At 42.8% G+C, this 19971-nt stretch overlaps 1 protein-coding gene across 4 annotated transcripts in view; it reads left to right on the top strand.

Annotated features, from left to right (window-relative positions):
* The window catches only part of Washc4 (WASH complex subunit 4), a 53649-nt gene that overhangs the window by 6507 nt on the left and 27171 nt on the right, over nt 1-19971 (top strand). For 3 of the 4 annotated variants that reach the window (XM_052164769.1, XM_052164771.1, XM_052164772.1), the window contains exons 6-16: nt 477-544; nt 3439-3521; nt 4308-4350; nt 4749-4852; nt 5534-5654; nt 7334-7457; nt 7550-7677; nt 8869-9029; nt 12974-13100; nt 17369-17494; nt 19780-19887. In XM_052164769.1, coding sequence (XP_052020729.1) covers nt 477-544; nt 3439-3521; nt 4308-4350; nt 4749-4852; nt 5534-5654; nt 7334-7457; nt 7550-7677; nt 8869-9029; nt 12974-13100; nt 17369-17494; nt 19780-19887 — 1193 coding nt within the window. Of the gene's footprint in view, nt 1-476; nt 545-3438; nt 3522-4307; nt 4351-4736; nt 4853-5533; nt 5655-7333; nt 7458-7549; nt 7678-8868; nt 9030-12973; nt 13101-17368; nt 17495-19779; nt 19888-19971 lie in introns of those variants that run through there. The other variant, XM_052164773.1, reaches the window with a different exon arrangement.

Raw genomic sequence — 19971 nt, forward strand, 5'->3', positions numbered from 1 at the left:
AACAGAAAGCTAACAGACTCTTCTAGAACTCACACGACTGTAGAGTGTATAGAGAGACAGCCAACACATTTAAATAGTCTATTTATGCGCGTGTGCGTGTGTGTGTTCACAGAGGCACCCTGTGGGTGCTGGGAACCTTATTCTGCTCTTCTGGAAGAGCGGCCCAGTGCTCTTAGCTGCTGAGCCATCTCAGTAAGTGGGCAGCAGCACATTCTCTAGGGCGATGGATGGACGGATGGATGGTGGGGCAGTAAGGATGCTGTGTGAGGACGCTGTGTGGACCAGAGCTTTGGGTTTGCTTGGCAGTGCGGGGTGGCTGTTTGAAGGTGTGTATAGTTCATGACATGTCATTTTTCTCTTCAGTGTAGAAGTCCAGTGTTTTCAGTACTGTGCTTGAGTGAAAGAATATTACTCTTTGTCTTTGTTGCTGAATTTAAATAAAAAGCCTGAAGTAAAATTGATGCTGCTTTTTAAAGCCACAGATTCCAGCATGGTGGAAGGTGACTGCCAAGTTCAAATGGGGAGATTTGTTTCTTTCTTACAGGTAACTCCTTTTCTCGCTTATCTCTTTAAGGTAACTGATTTTTACTATCTCTTGAACTATTTATTTACTTATTTGAGACAGTCTTACTAGGTAGCCTTGGCTGTCTTTGTAGACTAGGTTGACCTCAAACTTGTAAGAGATTCACCTGCCTCAGCCTCTTCACATCCTGGGATTAAAGGTGTGTACCGCTATTCATCAAAATTAATACATAATTTAAAGGTTCCGGAACCTTTAGTTGCTGGGGATTTGTGCATTCTGAGAGTGAGCCATTTACTTAGCATGAGGTTATAGTGTAGGAGGTCATAACTCTTAAATGATTTATACGGGATTTTAGGGGAATAAGGTATCAAGAGACTTGAACAATTCAAAAATTGTTTTAATATATCTTTTTATATGTATTTTATATAATTTCATTTATGGACATTTATAAGCCTTTTTTTAACTTAAAGATTTTGAGGGGGGTTGGAGAAGTGGCTCAGTCATTAAGAACACTTGCTGCTCTTCCAGAGGACTGGGCTTTAATACCCAACACCCACCCAATGGTGGCTCACAGTTGTCTATAACTCTTTCCAAGAGATCCATCCAGTACTCTGTTCTGGTTTGGGTACTAGGTACTCGGTTAGTGTACAGGCAGCCATGCAAACAAGACCCATACACATAAAAGTAAAATAAATATTTTTAAAAATGTTGTTTTTGTGTGGTAGAGGTGGCTCGTTGGTTAAGAGCTTGTACTGTTTTGGCAGAGGACCCTAGTTCAGTTACTTGTTCCCTTATTGGCTCATAACTCCATGAAACGTCATCTCTAGGGCTCCAGTGCCTGTGTTCTCCATGGGTACCTGCACACATGTGCATACATATACATAGGCACACGCATGCTTGAAAAAGAAACGACTTTTTAAATTTATTTTGTTATTATTATAAACTAAGCACATGCATGCAAACACACACACACACACACACACACACACACACTTGATCACACAGGAATTGAAAAGCTGGAAGAAGAAAATAGTGAAGACTTCCAGAAAAAGCAGGTCATATTTCCTCATCTAGGGACAAAAGAGAAGTGGCTATGTTTGTGAGATAGAATCTGGCAGCTTAGGGAGATAGTCTTTATGTGATAAGCGCTCGATCATAGCGGCCTTGGTTGGATGCAGCTACCTCTGAGAAGCAGTTTGAGGTTAGGTTGAGAGCGCTGGAAGAAGCGGTCCAGCTCTGATGCGAGCTGCCGCTGTGAGGGTGAGCTAGTAGGTTATCTGATGGACACAGCAAGAGCCTGGGAGGGACAGCCTTCGCTGCTTTCCTGTCGTGTGTACTGTCGGAACCTTCGGGAAGGCTGCTGCAGACAGAGGGAGGAAGGAAAGGAAGGAAGGAAGGAAGGAAGGAAGGAAGGAAGGAAGGAAGGAAGGAAAGGAAGGGAGGAAGGCAGGCTGCTACAGACTGGGGAAGGAAGGAAGGCAGGCTGCTGCAGACAGAGGGAGGGAGGAAGGAAGGAAGGAAGGGAAGGAAGGAAGGAAGGCTGCTACAGACAGGGGAAGGAAGGAAGGAAGGCTGGAAGGCTGCTGCAGACAGAGGAAGGAAGGAAGGAAGGAAGGAAGGAAGGAAGGAAGGCTGGAAGGCTGCTGCAGACAGGAAGGAAGGAAGGAAGGCTGGAAGGCTGCTGCAGACGAAGGAAGGAAGGAAGGAGGCTGGAAGGCTGCTGCAGACAGAGGAAGGAAGGAAGGAAGGAAGGAAGGAAGGAAGGAAGGAAGGAAGGAAGGCTGCTGCAGACAGGAAGGAAGGAAGGAAGGCAGGCTGGAAGGCTGCTGCAGACAGGAAGGAAGGAAGGAAGGAAGGAAGGCTGGAAGGCTGGAAGGCTGCTGCAGACAGAGGAAGGAAGGAAGTGTGTGTGTGTGTGTGTGTGTGTGTGTTAGAAACTGCTCTGGTTGGCGGGTGAGACCAACATATATAAAGCAATGAAAATTATTGTTCAGGGCTTGCAGTTTAGAATAGATGCAGGTTTAATAAGGTTTTAAGTATTTTAGATGGAAATTTGTTCTATAAGGTTAAAAGTTGAGAGCTTTAAAAAACATTGTCAGAAAGTCTAGGTATGGTAGATCAGAATTAATAATTATTGATAAACATTCTTGGGGTAAGTGATATGCATTTGCTGTGTGCTAAGCTATATATATGTATTTTTTTAAAAGAATTATTTCTGTATATGAGTAGTACAGTGTAGCTGTCCTCAGACATATCAGAAGAGGGCATCGGGTCCCATTACAGATGCTTGTGAGCCACCATGTGGTTGCTGGGAATTGAACTCAGGACCTCTGGAAGAGCAGTTAGTGCTCTTAGCCACTGAGCCATCTCTTCAGCCCCGTTATGTATATGGGGCTGGAGATGTATCTATCTATCTATCTATAAATTAAAGATAACAAATGCGCCAGGTGGTGGTGGCTAAGTATGAGGGAGGCAGAGGCAGGTGGATCTCTGAGTTCAAGGCTAGCCTGGTCTACAGAGCAAGTTCCAGTACAGCCATGGCTGCACTACAAAAGATGACAAGGGAAGTGATTTAGAGTGACTTGAGATTGCTTTCTGTCCTCGTTACACTTGTAAGCTGACAGCCATTTTCACTCTTTAGACCTTCAGTCATGTATAGGGAAGGGATGATGGGCCCTACCGTTTAGGAGCTTCACGCGTGACTGAAACAGTAGACTCAGAATAAAATGGTGAAATTCACGGTAGCAGAGGAGGAATGGCCTGGCCTGCAGGAGGGGAAAGAAGTGTTGATTGCTTGAGGGTTTCTGAGCTCTGGCTGCTAGGTAACTAGAGCTTTGGTTGTGTTACAGCATCCAGTCCAAATAGCCTGACATTGAAAAAGCAGCTTCATAATGCGGCTCACCTTGTCATTTCAGGAGCTGTCCTGCTTCGTGACGAGATGCTACGAAGTGGTGATGAACGTCATCCACCAGCTGGCCGCCCTGTACATCAGCAACAAGTAAGGCACTGTACGAGTAGTCTGCTCTATAAAGCAGCAGCAAGGACTTTGAGAAAATAGTTAATAAAAATAGCTTATCTGTTTACTCAGTACATATGCTTAGGATGTTCAGACACTGCTGGAGGTGTGTTCCTTTTTTAATGTGTGTATTTATAGATAAGTGAGGTTCCATTCTCACCAAGTTTATGAACCTGATTTTGTCGGAACAAGAATGTTAGCAAAAAAGTTTTAAAGATGTTTCACCACAGAGAAAAGCTGATGCAGATTTATCAGCACAGCGTTTGTTGTTTCCCTTGTTTGCTTTAGTGCTCCTCCGTTTCATAAAGTTATGGGACTTTTCTTGAACAGGGCGTAAAGTTGAACTTTGTGTGGCTTATCGTTGTGGTCCAGCCTAGAAGTGTGATGCCGTGCTCTGCAGGCAGAGTGAGAACTGAAGAACCAGTCTGGCATGTGCTTAAGGTCTTTCCCAGGCACCAGTTTTGATACAGTAAAAAATTGTAGTTAATAATTGAGAAACTCCAGTAGTTCATTAATTTTTTTCCTTCTGCTTTTATGCAAAAGCACATTCTTTAGGTTTAAAAACGTAAGGTTACTGGTTGGCCCACTGTCAGGTCTTTAACCCATGATAGAGCACAGCAAGGGTAGCCCGGGCTCTGTCTACTTTTGTGCCTTGTGCCTGCACGTTTAAGACAAATACATGCTTATGTGCCTGTATTTATTTCTTGAGTTAAGAATGAACTGTGACCAAAAATGATATTTTTAAACTTGGATGTTATTTTATTATAGGATAGGACCCAAAATTATCGAGACAACTGGAGTCCATTTTCAGGTAAAAGTTAATTTTTCTATTTTTCTTACATATTTGACTGATTAGGACATGCACTAATGCTCACATGCCACCCTGTCTCTGTCCCTGTCATCTGTGGCTAGTGGGCCGTCACTTGCTGTGATCTGGCACTTGTAATTTTTCCCAGTCGTGCTCCACTGCAGATTTTCTGTTGTCAGTGAACACATCTTTAGCATCACGATTAAGGAGGAAATATTAGCCAAAATATACTCAATTTAGGCTGGTGGCACCATTTGAGGGTCAGACCTGTATTGTATGTAGTAAACCAGTTGATTCCTCCTTTCACTAATTTAATAATTAACCCAATGTGTTTTACTTTAAAGTTCACATGAGACTTCTAACTAGTGACTAAATGATAATCATTAAAGGTTTTTTGACAGACTATGTATGAGCACTTGGGAGAACTGCTAACAGTTTTACTTACCCTGGATGAGATTATTGATAATCATGTCACGCTGAAAGACCACTGGACTATGTACAAAAGGTATGCTGACCAAATGTTTTGTGCTTTGTACGGCCAATCTGTGCTAGCTTTCAGAGTAAAATTAAAATACTAATTATTCTGAGTCTTTAAAAGACTTATTTTTATCTGTGTGTATGTGTATGTGCTTGCGTCTGTCCCCATGTATGTCTGCACATGGGTATAGGTTCTTAGGCTGGAAGAGGGGGTTGGCGTCCCTGCACCAGAGTCAGGCCGTTGTAAGCCACTGATGTGGGTGCTGGGAACCAGACTCAGTTCCCTCTCAGCACTGAAGTATTTCTCTGGTCCGGTCATGCCCAGTGTCTTCATGAACTCAGTCAGCCCCATTTGTAGATAGGTTTTTGTTCTCAGAGTGTTGCAGAACAGTTACGATTTGTTCTTTTCACTGTGTTCTGTTCAAGTGAAAGTTTGTGCCTCACATTTTATTAAACACCCTGGAACAGTCTTTACATTTTTATTCAGTGTACAAATAGTCACTAAATTTTTGTTATACAGAACAACGGGCAATTGAACTTACGGGGGTGGGGGGTAAAAAAGAAGGATAAATATTAGGATTGCACCATTTCCATTTCCCTTGTGAAGAGCTGAGTGAGAATAACATGTACAATTTTTTTTCTTGGAATATTTTTAACTTTTTAGAATTTGTTAGGTAGATGTAAGATCTTTTTTTAAATCTTTTACAAGGTTGCTGAAATCTGTCCATCACAACCCTTCAAAATTTGGGATTCAGGAAGAAAAATTAAAGCCCTTTGAGAAGTTCTTGCTGAAGCTGGAAGGGCAGTTACTTGATGGAATGATATTCCAGGTAAGTGGAGCTCTATCAGGGACAGCATATGTGTTCTTAGAGGGCGGTGCAGCTCAGAACGACAGGAGGACACTTTTGTAGCATACTTTTGAATTTCTTTTCTTTAGAAAGTGCTTTGGCTTTTAAAAAAATGTCATTATTAATTTATTAATGCATAACTCAATATCTAATAATAAACAAAATGAAAAGTTACTTAAAATGAGGGCTTTAAAATTAAACTGTTCAAAAATATAAAATTGAATCAGGCATGGTGATGTATATCCTTACAATCCCATCCCACAGGAGGCTGTGCAAGCCTGAGGCCAGTCTCTGGTCCACAGTGAATTCTGGGTCACCTTGAGATACATATGAGGCCCCGTCTCAAAAGAAAATAAAGACAAACCTCTAAGGATTTCAAGTCTAAGGCGTTAAATATTGTCTGTTACTAGCTTCCAGACTGCTTTTAAAAGGTCTGAAGGGCTGGGGCTATAGATCAGTGGGAGAGCACTCACTTCCTTGGCATGCTCAGGGTCCTAAACCTGTGAAGGAACAAATCAGAACCCAGGCAAACAACAGAGACGCTTAGTTAGTTCTTCCTGCAGCCGTGGATGTGATTTGGATGTACACAGATAGGGTGCCTTCTAAATGAAAGTGAGCTGAAGCCAATTAGAAACATAGCACTCCTCCATCTACAGAGCCCTCACAGCACTGCCGGAGATCCCATTCCATTCTACTCCGTCTGTGTCACATGACTTTTGGTTTATATTACCACAGTTTTGACAGCTTGGCCCTAGCTCTTTGTTTTTAAAACCAGTTTATCTCTTAGATACAAAATGTAGTTATTTTAGCTTTTTTTTTCTGGGAAATTTCTACACAAACAGTATGTGAGCGCTGGGCATTATGACCATGTCTCCTGGCATTGGGAAGGCCTAACAGGATTATCATAAATATGAGGACAGCTTGGGCTACAGAGTGAGACCCTGCACACACACACACACACACACACACACACACACACACAGAGAGAGAGAGAGAGAGAGAGAGAGAGAGAGAGAGAGAGAGAGAGAGAGAGAGATACGTGCACACCCTTCTAAAGGATTGCACTCTTTAAACAAGATGTTGTGTGTGGAGAGCTGTAGTTAGGCGTGCTGGCTTGAAGAGGACCTGGGTCTGATTCCTAGTACCTACCTATATAGTGGTCCATGACCATCGGCAACTCCAGTTTCAGGGTATGTGGTGCCCTCTCTGGCCTCTGTAGGCAGTGCATGCCTGTGGGGCAGAGATACACATGTAGGCGAAACACTCAAACATGTCAAATTTTAAAAATGATTTCAGCTGTGAGTGGTGGAACACAATGTTAGTCTCAGCATTTGGGAGGCAGGGGCAGGCAGATCTCTGAGTTGGAGGGCATCCTGGTGACATAATGGGCTACATGGACCCTTTTTCAAAAACAAAAATCAAAACTCTGCTTTCCAATGTGTAAGCAGTGAATCCGTCCGTTCATCTCCGAGCTCCCCTCTATCTCTTCATTTGGGGTGTGAGTGCCTAATAACTGGCACCTGTACAAGTGCTTGTATCCCGTCAAAGGACTCGGAGCAGATTTGGTAGTTAAAATGAGTACACAAGTGGTTCACCTTACCAAGGTGTTAGATAGCTTGTTACTGAGACTCTGAATTTCTATTCAAATGTTTCCTGTGTAGGCTTGTATTGAACAGCAGTTTGATTCTCTCAATGGAGGAATATCTGTGTCGAAAAATAGCACTTTTGCAGAAGAATTTGCACATAGCATTCGCTCAATTTTTGCAAACGTGGAAGCCAAGCTTGGTAATATAATTTCTTGTTTGACTTATTTATCAGGTTTACATTTCCTTAAGGATTCAACTATTATCTTAATTTTTATGTTGTTCCTTTGTTAGGTGAACCTTCTGAAATTGACCAGAGAGAAAAGTATGTTGGAATTTGTGGGCTCTTTGTACTGCACTTTCAGATTTTTCGAACTGTTGATAAAAAGTTTTATAAGTCTTTATTGGACATTTGTAAGAAGGTAAGAACTTGAAGCTTCTTGTTTTCAGTTTGCAATGTAAATTTTAATAAAGCTAGATATTTGAAAATGCTAATAAAAAGTTTACTAAAGAATAAGTTACTTTTTATGAAATGTAGCTGTTTTAAAAAGAAAATTAGGTCTGGGGAGGTGGGCCGTGGCTTACTGCTTGCCATCCATGCTGAGACTGGAAACTAGCTTCCCAGAACTCATGTAATGTCGTATGAGCATGGCAGCCCGCCTTCAGTTCCTGCAGTGCTAAGTAAGGCTGATGTAGCTTCTGACTTCTGATACTACCTAGCATGAGTCAGAAAATTCTGGATGAATAAATACAGTGGAGAAAGACACCTAGTGTCAGCCACGGGCGTCAGTGCCCACATGTGCACATGTGTGCCCATACACATACAAAGGCACACATGCACACAATATACATACTCATGCAAAAATAAAAGCAATGGTAGTGCTATTTTAAAGTGCAGACATTCTTGAAATGAGCAAATAGAGTAGATGAAAATAACTATTTCATATCAGGTTATGTATATGTTATTCTTAGTGTGTGTGCGTGCGTGCACGTTAACTTTGTTTTATTTCTGAGACAGGCTCTTGCTGTGTAGTGCAGGCTGGCCTCAGTCTCAGCCATCCTTCTGCCTCAGCTTCCTGAGTGCTGGCATTGCAGAAGTACATCCCGTCAGTACTGTTACCATGGCCGTCCTTTGGCTTGTCCCCTTTGCCCTCATTAAATTGTTATTTTCATCTTTGCTATTTCCATGATAGGACACCCAGTTTCAGAATTGAAACTTAGTTTGTGTCTAGTACTATCAAATAATAGCAGACCCTGAGGCCTTAGCTATCTTTAAGGTTGTTTTTTTAAACTAGTATTTTATTAATATGTCCTGGCAGTAAAGTTATGAAGGGTTAAATTTCATTTTGCTTTTTATATATTATTAACTATTGTGAAATCGGTTGTGTGTATATCTGTCTGTCTGTTAATATTTATGCAGAATAAAATTGCTGTGCTCACCACCCACTGGGAATGCTTTTGTTCTTTCTACAATAAATGTGAGGGGAGACACAACCTGTAACACACTGAGGTTTTGGTAGTTGTGTTTTCCGAGCTGCCTTCCCTGTGTGTTGTAGCACTGTTGAGCACAGCATCATTGGGCCTGCGTTCTATGACGTTCCCTCTTCCCTCAGGTGCCAGCCATCACTTTAACTGCTAATATCATTTGGTTTCCTGATAATTTTCTGATTCATAAAATGCCAGCAGCTGCCAAACTTCTAGACAGAAAAAGTCTTCAAGCCATTAAAATACACAGGGATACCTTCCTACAGCAGAAAGCTCAGTCACTTACCAAGTAAGTTTTATAAAACAACTGTAAAGAAAGTGTTTAGATATTTGATAATGAAAGTACTTGAGTCACAAGATAATATGTACTAGCAGACAATATTTACAGTTTCTGCACTGATCGTCTTTTACCTTTATTCATAAACGTATTTAGTGTATCTGGGTGTGTATGTATGAAAGAAGACAGCTTGCAGCAGCTGCTGCTCTCCTCCTACCGCGCGGTTCTCGGCCCCAGACCCCGGACCTTAGGCTTGCATGGCAAATCCTGTTTCCTAAGCATCTCTCCAGTCCCAAGATTGATTAGTCAAGAACTTTGCTTTTTTTCTTAAAACTCAAACTATTTTGTGTGCGTATGTGTGTGGTGTGTGTGTGTATATGTGTCGTGTGATTGTGTCTGTCTGTTGTGTGTATATGTTGCTAAAGATAGATCCCAGAAGGTGTCACCTTTTAAGAGCGCCACAAGTGTAGTGTCCTGAGACGAGCTGGATGACTCCATCAGAGGACTGGGAAGCACGCCTTCCTTCTCTCTGAGGGGAGAGATCCGAGGGGAGATAGAGTGCTGTCTCGGAATGTATATGACGTATTCAGATTCGGGAGGGAGCAGGTTTTACCTCTTTGGGTCTACGTAGAAGGCCACACTAGACTTTGAAGGAACAACGCCAGGTAAGGACAACATAGCTACCAGCAGTGTAGACTTTGGATATGCAGCAGGCTTTGGACAGAAGACTGTAGCATTGTGTCATGGCACCTGCCCATCTTCATGGGGAAGAAATGAGCACAACTAAGTTCAGCGTTATGTCCTACGAGTCTCCAGGCCCTTCCCTGGTCCCAGCTATAAGGCACAGTAAGAAAGAACATCCTGTGAGGCAGGCTCCTGCTCTGGGGTTCCTGTTTCCTCAGAGACTAAACCTGAAGTCTCAACAGCTTGAGGCCAGCTAGGCATCCACTCAAGTGTAAGGTGTCACGTGCTTCTCTCAGCTGTTTGCTATAACCTCAGATGAGGAGAGGGAGGCTTAGAGAAGTGACCTGTGAGCTCACACTGCAGAGTCTGCCGTGTGGCTGTGTGCCCAGAGGCTGCTGGAAGGAAGTTTGAGTAGGTGGAGATTAAATGTTTTCTTTTTCTAAGACCCTTTATCTGACAGAATTTTACCCCCAAAGCTTTTTTTTTTTTTTTGTTAATTTTAAGACACATAATCTCTGTATAGCCCTGGCCTTGAAATCAGGGAGTTGAACTCAGATCCACCATGTCTGTCTCCCTAGTGCTGGGATTAAAGGAGGGTGCCACTACCCCAGCTACCTGTTGGCTTTTTGGTTTTAATTACATTCCTGTAAAGTTAGTGTAGAGCTCCATGATCTGAAAGGATGGTGGTTGTTTTTTTTTCTTCCAGTTTCCTTGCAGTTGTGCCAAACCTAATATTCACTCTGCTATTGTAAATCTTAGGGTGGGTGATCCTCCACTTGAGAGGGAGCTGCGAGGTGACAGCTCTGCAGGCAGTTCCGTTGCTGGAAGTGGAAAGGGGCGGAGAGGGGGCTGTCCTCTGCTCCCTGCTCTCAGGGCCCCTGACCCCTTGGGCAGAGTTGGGCAGACTGCACAGCTGCATTTTCCCTAGGTTCCTGGATTTCTTTTGATATGGGAAGAGAAGGGGTAGGAAGGAGGTCTGAGATTTTCTAGAGACCATCCGTTTCCTATGTAGATACCGACACTGCTTTTTACCAGGGCAGCGGATTATTTTTCCCTTAGTATTTCCCGAATTTATACTTTAAAATGGAGCTAACAAATTGATAATTGAATTCCTTCCATCCTTCCCATCCAACAACAAAATAAGCTGGAGCCTGGAGCAGTTTCACTTTTTATCCTTGAAAGGCAGCGGTGATCCAGTAAGAGTTGTGGCAGGACAGACAGAACTGCTTCATCCACAGTGTCTGAGCATAGGCTGATTTAACACTTTTTATTATGTGTTCCTACGGTCAGAATTGGTTTTTCCTGCCTCAGTTTCCACACACTGTACGGTGAGTCCTCTCCTCTCCCATTTCTTTACCTCCTCCCTCCCTCCCTCCTTCCTGTCTTCTATTGCTGTCTTGTGTTTGCTGCTGGGGCTTATCCTGACTAGTAGCAGCGTCATCATGTGGCGTTGGTTGAGTAGCTGATGGAACGGAAGCGTCCCAGGTTGGGGCTTTAATCCTGGCTCCCGATGCGGGCAGGACAGATTACTTTGTGCGGAGTTTCATCTTCTGTAAAATGAAGAACATGGTCCCTGCAGTTAGGTTTGGGGAGGAAAAGGAGGAGAGAGACACACAGAGTGGGGCAGAGAGAGGGGAGGCTCACTGAAATGAAAGGTTCTTCTGCAGCGTAAGACGCTTCAGTCCTGTCCGAAGCAGGATGTCTACCATTAACGGTTTCTAAGGGAAGAAGAGGTATTAAGTTATGAGGAAGCAGGCTGAGTTAATGTGTGACCTGTACTGTGTGACTGAGGCAGGGGAGTGAGGCAAGTGTAATTGGGTATGTGATGGGTCATGCTTTATCTGGGTAGCGACTCAGTGTAATACATGCAGATGATCATAGTAAGGGTTCTTTCAGTCCCCCAGTGATAGGCATGGGCTGGGTATATTCATACCTTGCTTAAAGTCCTCCTGAGGGCCTGAGTTTTCTAACTACTGCATAAGGTTAATATGGGTTTGAATGAGTTAATTTGTGTCAAGTTTAGAATAGTTATTGTATAGCATAAACATTCCAATTAGCTTTTAAATTCAGATTCTGGCTACTTTTACTATTTTTTTTTTCATTAAAAAGCAAAACCTATATGTGCCTAGCTACAAATGCCATATATGTGTAGGTGCCCACAGAGGCCAATCCTCTAGAGCTGGAGTTGTAACTTTAGTTGTGAGCAGCCGTGTGGGTGCTGAGAACTGAACTCAGGTTCTTTGTAAGAGTAGGCAGCGCTCATTTTTTTTTTGTTTGTTTGTTTGTTTTTTGCTTTTTGCTTTTTTTTTTCTGAGACAGGTTTTCTCTGTGTAGCCCTGGCTGTCCTGGAACTCACTCTGTAGACCAGGCTGGCCTCGAATTCAGAAATCTGCCTGCTTCTGCCTCCGGAAGTGCTGGGATTACAGGCATGTGCCACCACTGCCCGGCTGGAAGTGCTCTTACCTGCTGAACGTCTTGCCTCTGCTGCCACTGTTTTTACTCTTGTTAAAGATGTTGTCTTCTTTCCTCCTGTGTTATTATAGTTGTTTTATAGGTGTTAGCCTTATGACGGCTTGTTTTCTACACATCAGGCAAAGTGATAGTGATCTCTTAAAACCACTCATCTGCAGCGACTTCTCTCAGGCACTTGAGTTGAAGTGCATGCTCTCCACAAGGCCTTCCCAGTCCCTTCCCACTCTCCCAGCTCCCTACCTCTGCTGTGCTTTTCTGTTCCTCCTCCTCCTCCCCTTTGTACTCTGGCCATCCTGGGTTTCTGTTGTTACTGAACAAGCTGGGTATAGCTCCCGAAGCCGTAGGGCTTTTGCACTTGTTGCTTACACTCCTTAAACTCTCTTTTTTTACATGTTTGTACATCGTATTAGTCTGGCCAGAACATGGCTCAGAATCACCCACACTGTGAGCCTGCTCTGATCATCTTACTTAAAATTAGAGACCTACCCCTGTCTGCCCCTCCCCGAAGGGTGTATCCCCAGCATTTAAAGGTTGCTTTGGCTTTGGTTATTGCTTTATTCGACAGCTCTCCTTCCTAGAATCTGAGCTTCAAGGTGCCAGGGCTTTTCACCTGTTGTGTTCTCAGCTAGAATTAATGCCTGGCTTGAACAGGTGCTCTGCATAGCTTTAAGTTCAGTAACTTAATATGCATATAGGATTCCTTTTGAAGGCCAGAAGTGGACAGTTACTGCTGGAAGGAATATTTTACTCTTGTCAATAAGAGTTATGGACGTGTGTTTTTGTTTGTGTTCCTTTGCTAGAGATGTGCAGTCTTACTACGTCTTTGTAAGCTCGTGGATGATGAAGATGGAGTCTATGTTATCTAAAGAGCAGAGAATGGATACATTTGCTGAAGACCTCACCAACAGATGTAATGTTTTCATACAGGTAGTTGCATGTTCTTCCTTAGAATATTTTGGGTGTAATTTGTGACTTTAATTTACAGAAATAACACTTGATCACAACTCGAAAAGGAAGGGTTATGTTTTATATTTAAACAAAATGAGGAGCTTCAGAGACAGCTCAGGGGGTGAGAGCACTTGCTCTTGCAAAGATTCCAAGTTTGATTCCCTGGACTTCAGGGGATTCAGTGCCTCTGGCTCCCGGGCAGGTTCGTGTATGTCTGGAAAGGAGCGCTCCTGAAGAGCACACTCCGGCCCTCAGGCTTGGCTGCAAGGCCTGACCTGCTTGCCACTGCTCCTCCGGGCATTCTCGAAAGATGCTTTTTTATTTCTAGATACATGAGGATTTCTTTTATCTTTAATTAAAAAATTACATGTATTTAGTGTATGTGCAACTGTGTTAATATTGGATACAAATAAAAAAATATTGGACATAAATGATCAACAAAAAGCATCACTAGAGATCCACACGTGCCAGGAAGTAGCTACAGGTAAAAGAGTGTGCTGCAAGCCTCAGCCTCGCCCCTCTCGGGACACTGTCCTCCGTAGATGTCTGCCACTCTCTATGCTGAGCACTTCTCTCCCACACAGAGCTAGTAAGGTCAGGGAGACTGGCATTTGCCACTGTGTGTACACTGCTAGTCAGAAAGAGTCAGTCTGGGATAGTGCTTTCTTACATGTGGTTAGGAAGCTGACTAGCAGGTACTTAGCCAAATTAACCAAAAGACAGGAGAAGATCCAAATTCATAAAATTAGACATGAAGGGGAGGATTACAGCAGACACTGAGGAAATTCAGAGAATCACTTACTTAACCTGCAAAGTAGTAAGATACAAAGTTAACCCACAGAAGTCACCTGTCTTCCTATATACAAATGACAGACATAGTAAAAGCCAGGAAACAGTGTCTTTTTAAAAATTTTTTTATTTGTGTGTGTGTGTGTGTGTGTGTGGTGTTTGTTTTGTTTTTTTGTTTTTTGAGATAGGGTATCTTTGTTTGGCCCTGGCTGTCTGGGAACTCAATCTGTAGACCAGGCTGGCCTTGAACTCAGAAATCTGCCTGCCTCTGCCTTCTGAGTGCTAGGATTAAAGGCGTGCACCACCACCTCCCAGCGACAGTGTCTTTTATAATAGTTTCAAAAATATGTATATCTTGTGATAACTCTTACCAAACAAATGAAAGCCTTATACAATAAAAACTTTGAGAGTGAAGAAAAGAAATTGAAGACACCAGAAGATGGAAAGGCCACCCATTCTTCTGGGTTAATAGTCTGAAAATGGCTATTCTACCAAAAGCAATCCTTATATTCAATACAATTCCCATCAAAATACCAACACAGTTCTAAGTAGAAATTGAGCAAAACAATCTTCAATTGCATATAGAAACACAAAAAACTTAGGACAGTTAAAACTGTCCTGAATAATAAGAGAACTGCCAGATGTATGATCATTCTAGATGTCAAGTTGTAATACAGAGCTTTGATAATAAAAATGGCATGGTATTGGCCTACAGACAGACACATTATCAGTGGAATCAAATCGAAGATTCAGACATCACATACATTCCTACCTGTGGACACCTCATTTGAACGAAAAGTTAAAAATAGACATTGGAGAAAAGACAGTATCTTTAGCAAATGTTGGTGCTGTCAAGTGATGGGCGCATGTAGAAGAATGCACTAGATCCATTTCTGTCATCCTGCACAAAACTCAACTCCCGAAGCATCAAGCACCTCAGCCTGAGGGTAGCACAAGTAGGATTTTTCTGGACAGGACACTAGTAGCATAGTCCCAAAGATTGATTAATAAATGGGACCCCATGAAACTGGTATGCTCCAGGACTGCAAAGGACACTATCATGTGGACAGAGTAACAGCTAAAGAATTGGAAAACATCTTTCCCAATTGCAAATCTGATAGAAGGTTAATATCTAAATACATAAAGACTGAAAACACTGAGCATCAAGAAAAACAACCCAGTTCCATGGAGCACAGAGCTTAGCAGGGAAAGAGGCGGCACAGATGGTGACACAGAGTAGTACTGTATCCTTGCATCAGAGAGAAGTTACAGCTACTTTGAGATTTCCTCTAATCCCGTTCAGCATGGCCAAGATAGTAAACCAGATGACAGTGTGTGCTGTTGAGGATGCAGGGAAAGGAGAACGTTCATTCACTGCTGGTGGAGTGCAGATGTGTCCAGCCCGTCAGTGTGGGTCTCAGTCAACTGGAGATCCAGCTGTTCCGCTCTCGGAATAAGGACTCTACATCGTACCTCAGACATCCCTGCTCATCCGTGTTCATTGTTGCTCTATTCATAAGAGACAGAAATTGGATGTCCCTCAGCAGAAGGATGGATAATGAAAATATGGTACATTGATACACTGGAGTATTGCTCAGTTGTTAAGAAAAATGAAATTGTGAAATTTGTAGGTAAATGGATGGAGTTAGATAAGAACATTCTGAGTGAGGCGACCCAGACCCTCAGAAGAGGAGGACTGTATAGTTTCTCTTATGTTTATTTGAATGCTAGCTTGTAAAATTCTGGAATGTGTCTGCAGTCTGAATAACCAAGAGGTCAGGTACCAGGAGGAAGAGGAGGGTCTCTCAAGGAAGGGAAAATAGAATGTAGTGTTATGGATCAATAAAGAAGAGACTAGAATAGGAGAGTTAACTCGGAGACTGTGGCATCACACCTAAGACCAGGACAGTTTCCAGCCAGAGGAGATGGGAAAGCAGATACTGGATCCTAGCCCTAACCAAGAAGATATTTGCTATTGATGCCTGCTGGCAAAGGAAAATCAGGTTGTTTCCAATGGAAAAAATCCCACTCAGAGCCCACGTCCAGGAGCTGTTGGCTAACAGGAAACAAATCCCATGATTTTATGCGTATGTACTTCCCACCCCCAACGCCTGGTTTTGTTTTAGTAGACTTTTGTTTTTTGTGGGTTTTTTGTTTGTTGTTTTGTGTTAATTTGAAGGAAAATGAACACAAAGTTGAGTGGGTGGGAGTTAGAGAGGTGGAGAACTAGGGAGGGGAACACATGGAATGTGTATGTAGTCTCACACCCTTTGGAGGGTTAAATGAAAACGTGAGGGGCTGGACAAACGGCCCAGCAGTTACAGGAGCCACTTTCTCAGAGGGCCTGAGTTCAAATTTCCGCTACTCAAAATCATCACTAACTCCAGCTCCAGCAGATCCAGTGGCCTCTATGGATGGACACACACACACACACACACACACACACAAAATGTATAATCTCACCCATCATGTCATTTACTATTTAGTCTTCCTGGAGTTTAGAAGAGTTAAAAAATACTTTTAAGCACTCAAACATTTAATGTGCTCCTTCCTGAACAGGAGGAGAGGGGAGGAGAGAATGTGCTCCAGTTCTTGGGCTAGATAGAGAAAGCTGACAGAGACAGATCTTAGGTAGACTGGGGCTGGACTAGGCAGTGGTTCTCCACCTGCTGAGCTGTCCGCTCCTTGGTTGTGGTGACCTCCAGCTGTAAAATCATTCTGTTGCTAGTCTCTAACCTGATTCTGCTAGTTATAAAGCATAATTTAAACATCTGACCCACAGGGTGAGAGCCGGCAGAGAGGAAGGGTGCTATTAGCTAGGTGCTCACGAGTCCTCTGCGTGTCTGCATTGTTCAGGGAAGCAGCTCTTCCCAGCTGCCAGTTTTTCTTAGTCCGTGGTTCCCTGCTCTGAGTATCAGCAGATGGGGTCTTGTCTTCTCAGCAGTTAAGATGAGGATGAGTTGTTAGGTATTTCCCTGGCACTTACACACCATTTTACGGAAGGGGTTTTCATTTTCTTTAAGTGAACAGCTTTTTAAAAGCCAGTAAATGTCTACATGTCTGGTATTTGGTTGTTCAGGAAATTATTAAGGGCTGCTTCAAAACTCATAGTGTTGTCAGTATTTCTAACTCTTTAAGAATTGACTTGGAAAGAAGGGACATTGATGTTTGGAGACCTGACTCACAGGTTAGGAGCACTAGGTGTTCTTCCAGAGGACCCATGTTTAATTCAGCAGCACATAATTGCCTATAACACCGTTCCAAGAGCTCCAACATCTACTTCTGGCCTCAGGCACTGCATTCATGTGTTGTACAGACATACATGCAGATATAATGCCCATACACATAAAAATAATGAGACTTTAGAAATGCTGGCTATTGGCATACTTGTGTATAACATACATGGAGAACAAAGTCTGAAGGAAATCTGCAATTCCACTGTTGATTTTCTTTTGTAGGGTTTCTTATATGCATATAGTATTAGCACCATTATTAAGACCACAATGAATCTCTACATGTCCATGCAGAAGCCTATGACCAAAACCTCCGTGAAGGCGTTGTGCAGGCTCATTGAGCTTCTCAAGGTAAGTCAGCACTGCTTTGCTTTGCCACCTGGGCTCAGGGCATGGCTTCAGCTATAGTAGGACACTCTTGGGGGCGGAGTCTTACTTTCTGTTCACATCAGAACACAAATGTAGGAGAAGGCGAACTTAAAGTTGGAAAACCTCTGAAAAGCTCTCATGTTTGACTAACACAGGCCTGCTTTATCCAGCCACGTGCACTGGCAGTCTCAGCTCAGCCTGGCTCCTCTCACCAGGCTCAGATGGGTCCCTGGGCTAATCGGTGCCTTCGCACACAGTCAGGGAAACCGGCTAACCCGGAGCCCAGCCTGTCGTGGAGGGCCCTGGGTGCCCTGTGTAAGTTCCTGAAAGCTCTCCTGAAAGTGAAGCTGTGGGGCTTGCATGTCCATCCCTGTGAAATTGAAAGAGTGAGGTGGCCATCTGTGGCTTTCAACTCCACTAGTAGCTACGCTCATGAGAAGGAAGGAGAGATAGATTTAGTGGTACTAGTAACTGTTTTATTCCCAGAAGTGTTAAAAAGCAAGTTGCAGGAATTAAAAAATATTTGTATTAAAATATCCAGTATTTATAAGTATTCACATGCAAATGAGGTCAGTTTATGTGGCCTGTTGATTATAGTTTAGAGAAAACAGTGGGTCTGTGAGTGGACAGTGGCTGGAGAGAGAATCAGGTGACTCCACAGTGAGCACACTTAATGGAATGTAAAATGGTTTTTAGCCTAACTCCTCCTAGGCAGAAGAGCCTAGCTATGAAATTAAGACTCAGATTTACTGGTAAGTTTCCAGTGATCATGGACTTTAGATCTGTACTTTCTTAGAACTAACTTACTTACTTTCTTTGTTTCTTTCTTTTTTCTTTGCTTCTTTGTTTGTTTCTTTCTTTGCTCCCTCTTTCCTTCCTCCTTTCCTTCCTACCTTTCTCTCTCTCTCTCTCTCTCTCTCTCTCTCTCTCTCTGTTTCTTTCTGTCTGTCATTCTGTAATATCAAGTATTTTTTGTTTTTCTTTGAGACAGGGCCTCACTATTGTTTTGGTTAGGGTTACTATTGCTGTGCTGAAACACCGTGACCCAAAGCAGCCTGGGGAGGAAAGAGTTTATTTTACTCAAAGTTCCAAATAACAATTCATCATTAAAAATGGTGAGGGTAGAAACAAACAGGGCAGGAATCTGGAACAGGAGCTGATGTAGACACCATGGAGGAGTGCTGCTTACTGCCTTGTTTAGCCTGCTTATATAGAAGCCCAGACCACCATTTGAGGGATGACACCACCACAGTGCACTGGGCCCTCCCTATCTATCACCAGTTAAGCAAATGCCTTCCTTACAGCTGGATCTTTTGGAGGCATGTTTTCAATTGAGGTTCCCTTCTTTCAGCTGACTCTGCCTTGAGTGAGGGTGACATAAAATTAGCCAGCACCCTGGGTTACCTTTGCTTAGCAGTTCTCCTGACTTTTCCAAATGCAGGGATTGTAGGCCTGTTCCTCTGCGCCCGCCTGTCAATAAGTCAGTTAGTGAGCACACGTTGTTTTGACCATTTTCAGTAATTAGCACTTAAGTGTTGACAATAGGGAATATTTTGTTTACTTACTGCATTTCTGTTTTTAAAAAAACCCTATTTATGCTTTTGGAGGGTGGTTCCATTGGTTAAAAAAAAGTCTTTGATTTATTTGGAATTTAGAATATTTGTAGAAAAGAATCTTTTATTTAGTGGATGTCTTATTTTATTTTTTAATGACTTTTGACAAGTGCAGGTGCTTAATTTTAATGCAGTTGAATTTTCCAGCATGTTTTGTTTATGTGTGTGTGTCTTTGTGTATAGGGGTATATGTATGTGCGCCTGTGTGTAGAGGCCAGAGGTCAACCTCAGGTAATGATTCTTTGAAGCTATGTACCTTGTTGTTTGAGACAGGTGTCTGGGGCTTACCAGTGAGGCTCGCAAGGCTCCAGGGATCCTCCTCTGTCTTCTAGGCACTGAGGTGATAAGCTTGCACCGCCATGCCTGGCTGGTTTTTATGTAGGTATGGGAAATCAGACTGGGTTCTTCATGAGTGTGAAGCAAGCGAGCACTTAAAGACTGAAACTTCTCTGAGATCCCAAGTGGTGGATTTCTGTCGGTGTGTGTGTCTGTGTATGTGTGTGTCCGTCTGTGTGTGTTCTGATTTTTTTCCCTCACCCTCCTCTAATCTCATTTAAAAATTCCTTCCTTTCCTAGGGCCATGAAGACTTTCTTTAATTATTTTACATTTAAGTTTTAAGTTAATTTTTGCAAAGTTACTTTTATTTCTTTTAGGCAATAGAGCATATGTTCTACAGAAGAAGCATGGTTGTAGCGGATTCGGTGTCACATATAACACAGCACCTTCAACATCAGGCTCTTAATTCTATCTCTGTAGCCAAGGTATGCAGAGTATTTGTACCCAGCATAATTAAGGGATCGTGTCCTGATGTATTATCTGTATTTTCTGGGTGGCCTCTATGCTGT

The sequence above is a fragment of the Apodemus sylvaticus genome, chromosome 20 (assembly GCF_947179515.1).
Source record: "Apodemus sylvaticus chromosome 20, mApoSyl1.1, whole genome shotgun sequence".
Taxonomy (NCBI): Eukaryota; Metazoa; Chordata; class Mammalia; order Rodentia; family Muridae; genus Apodemus; species Apodemus sylvaticus.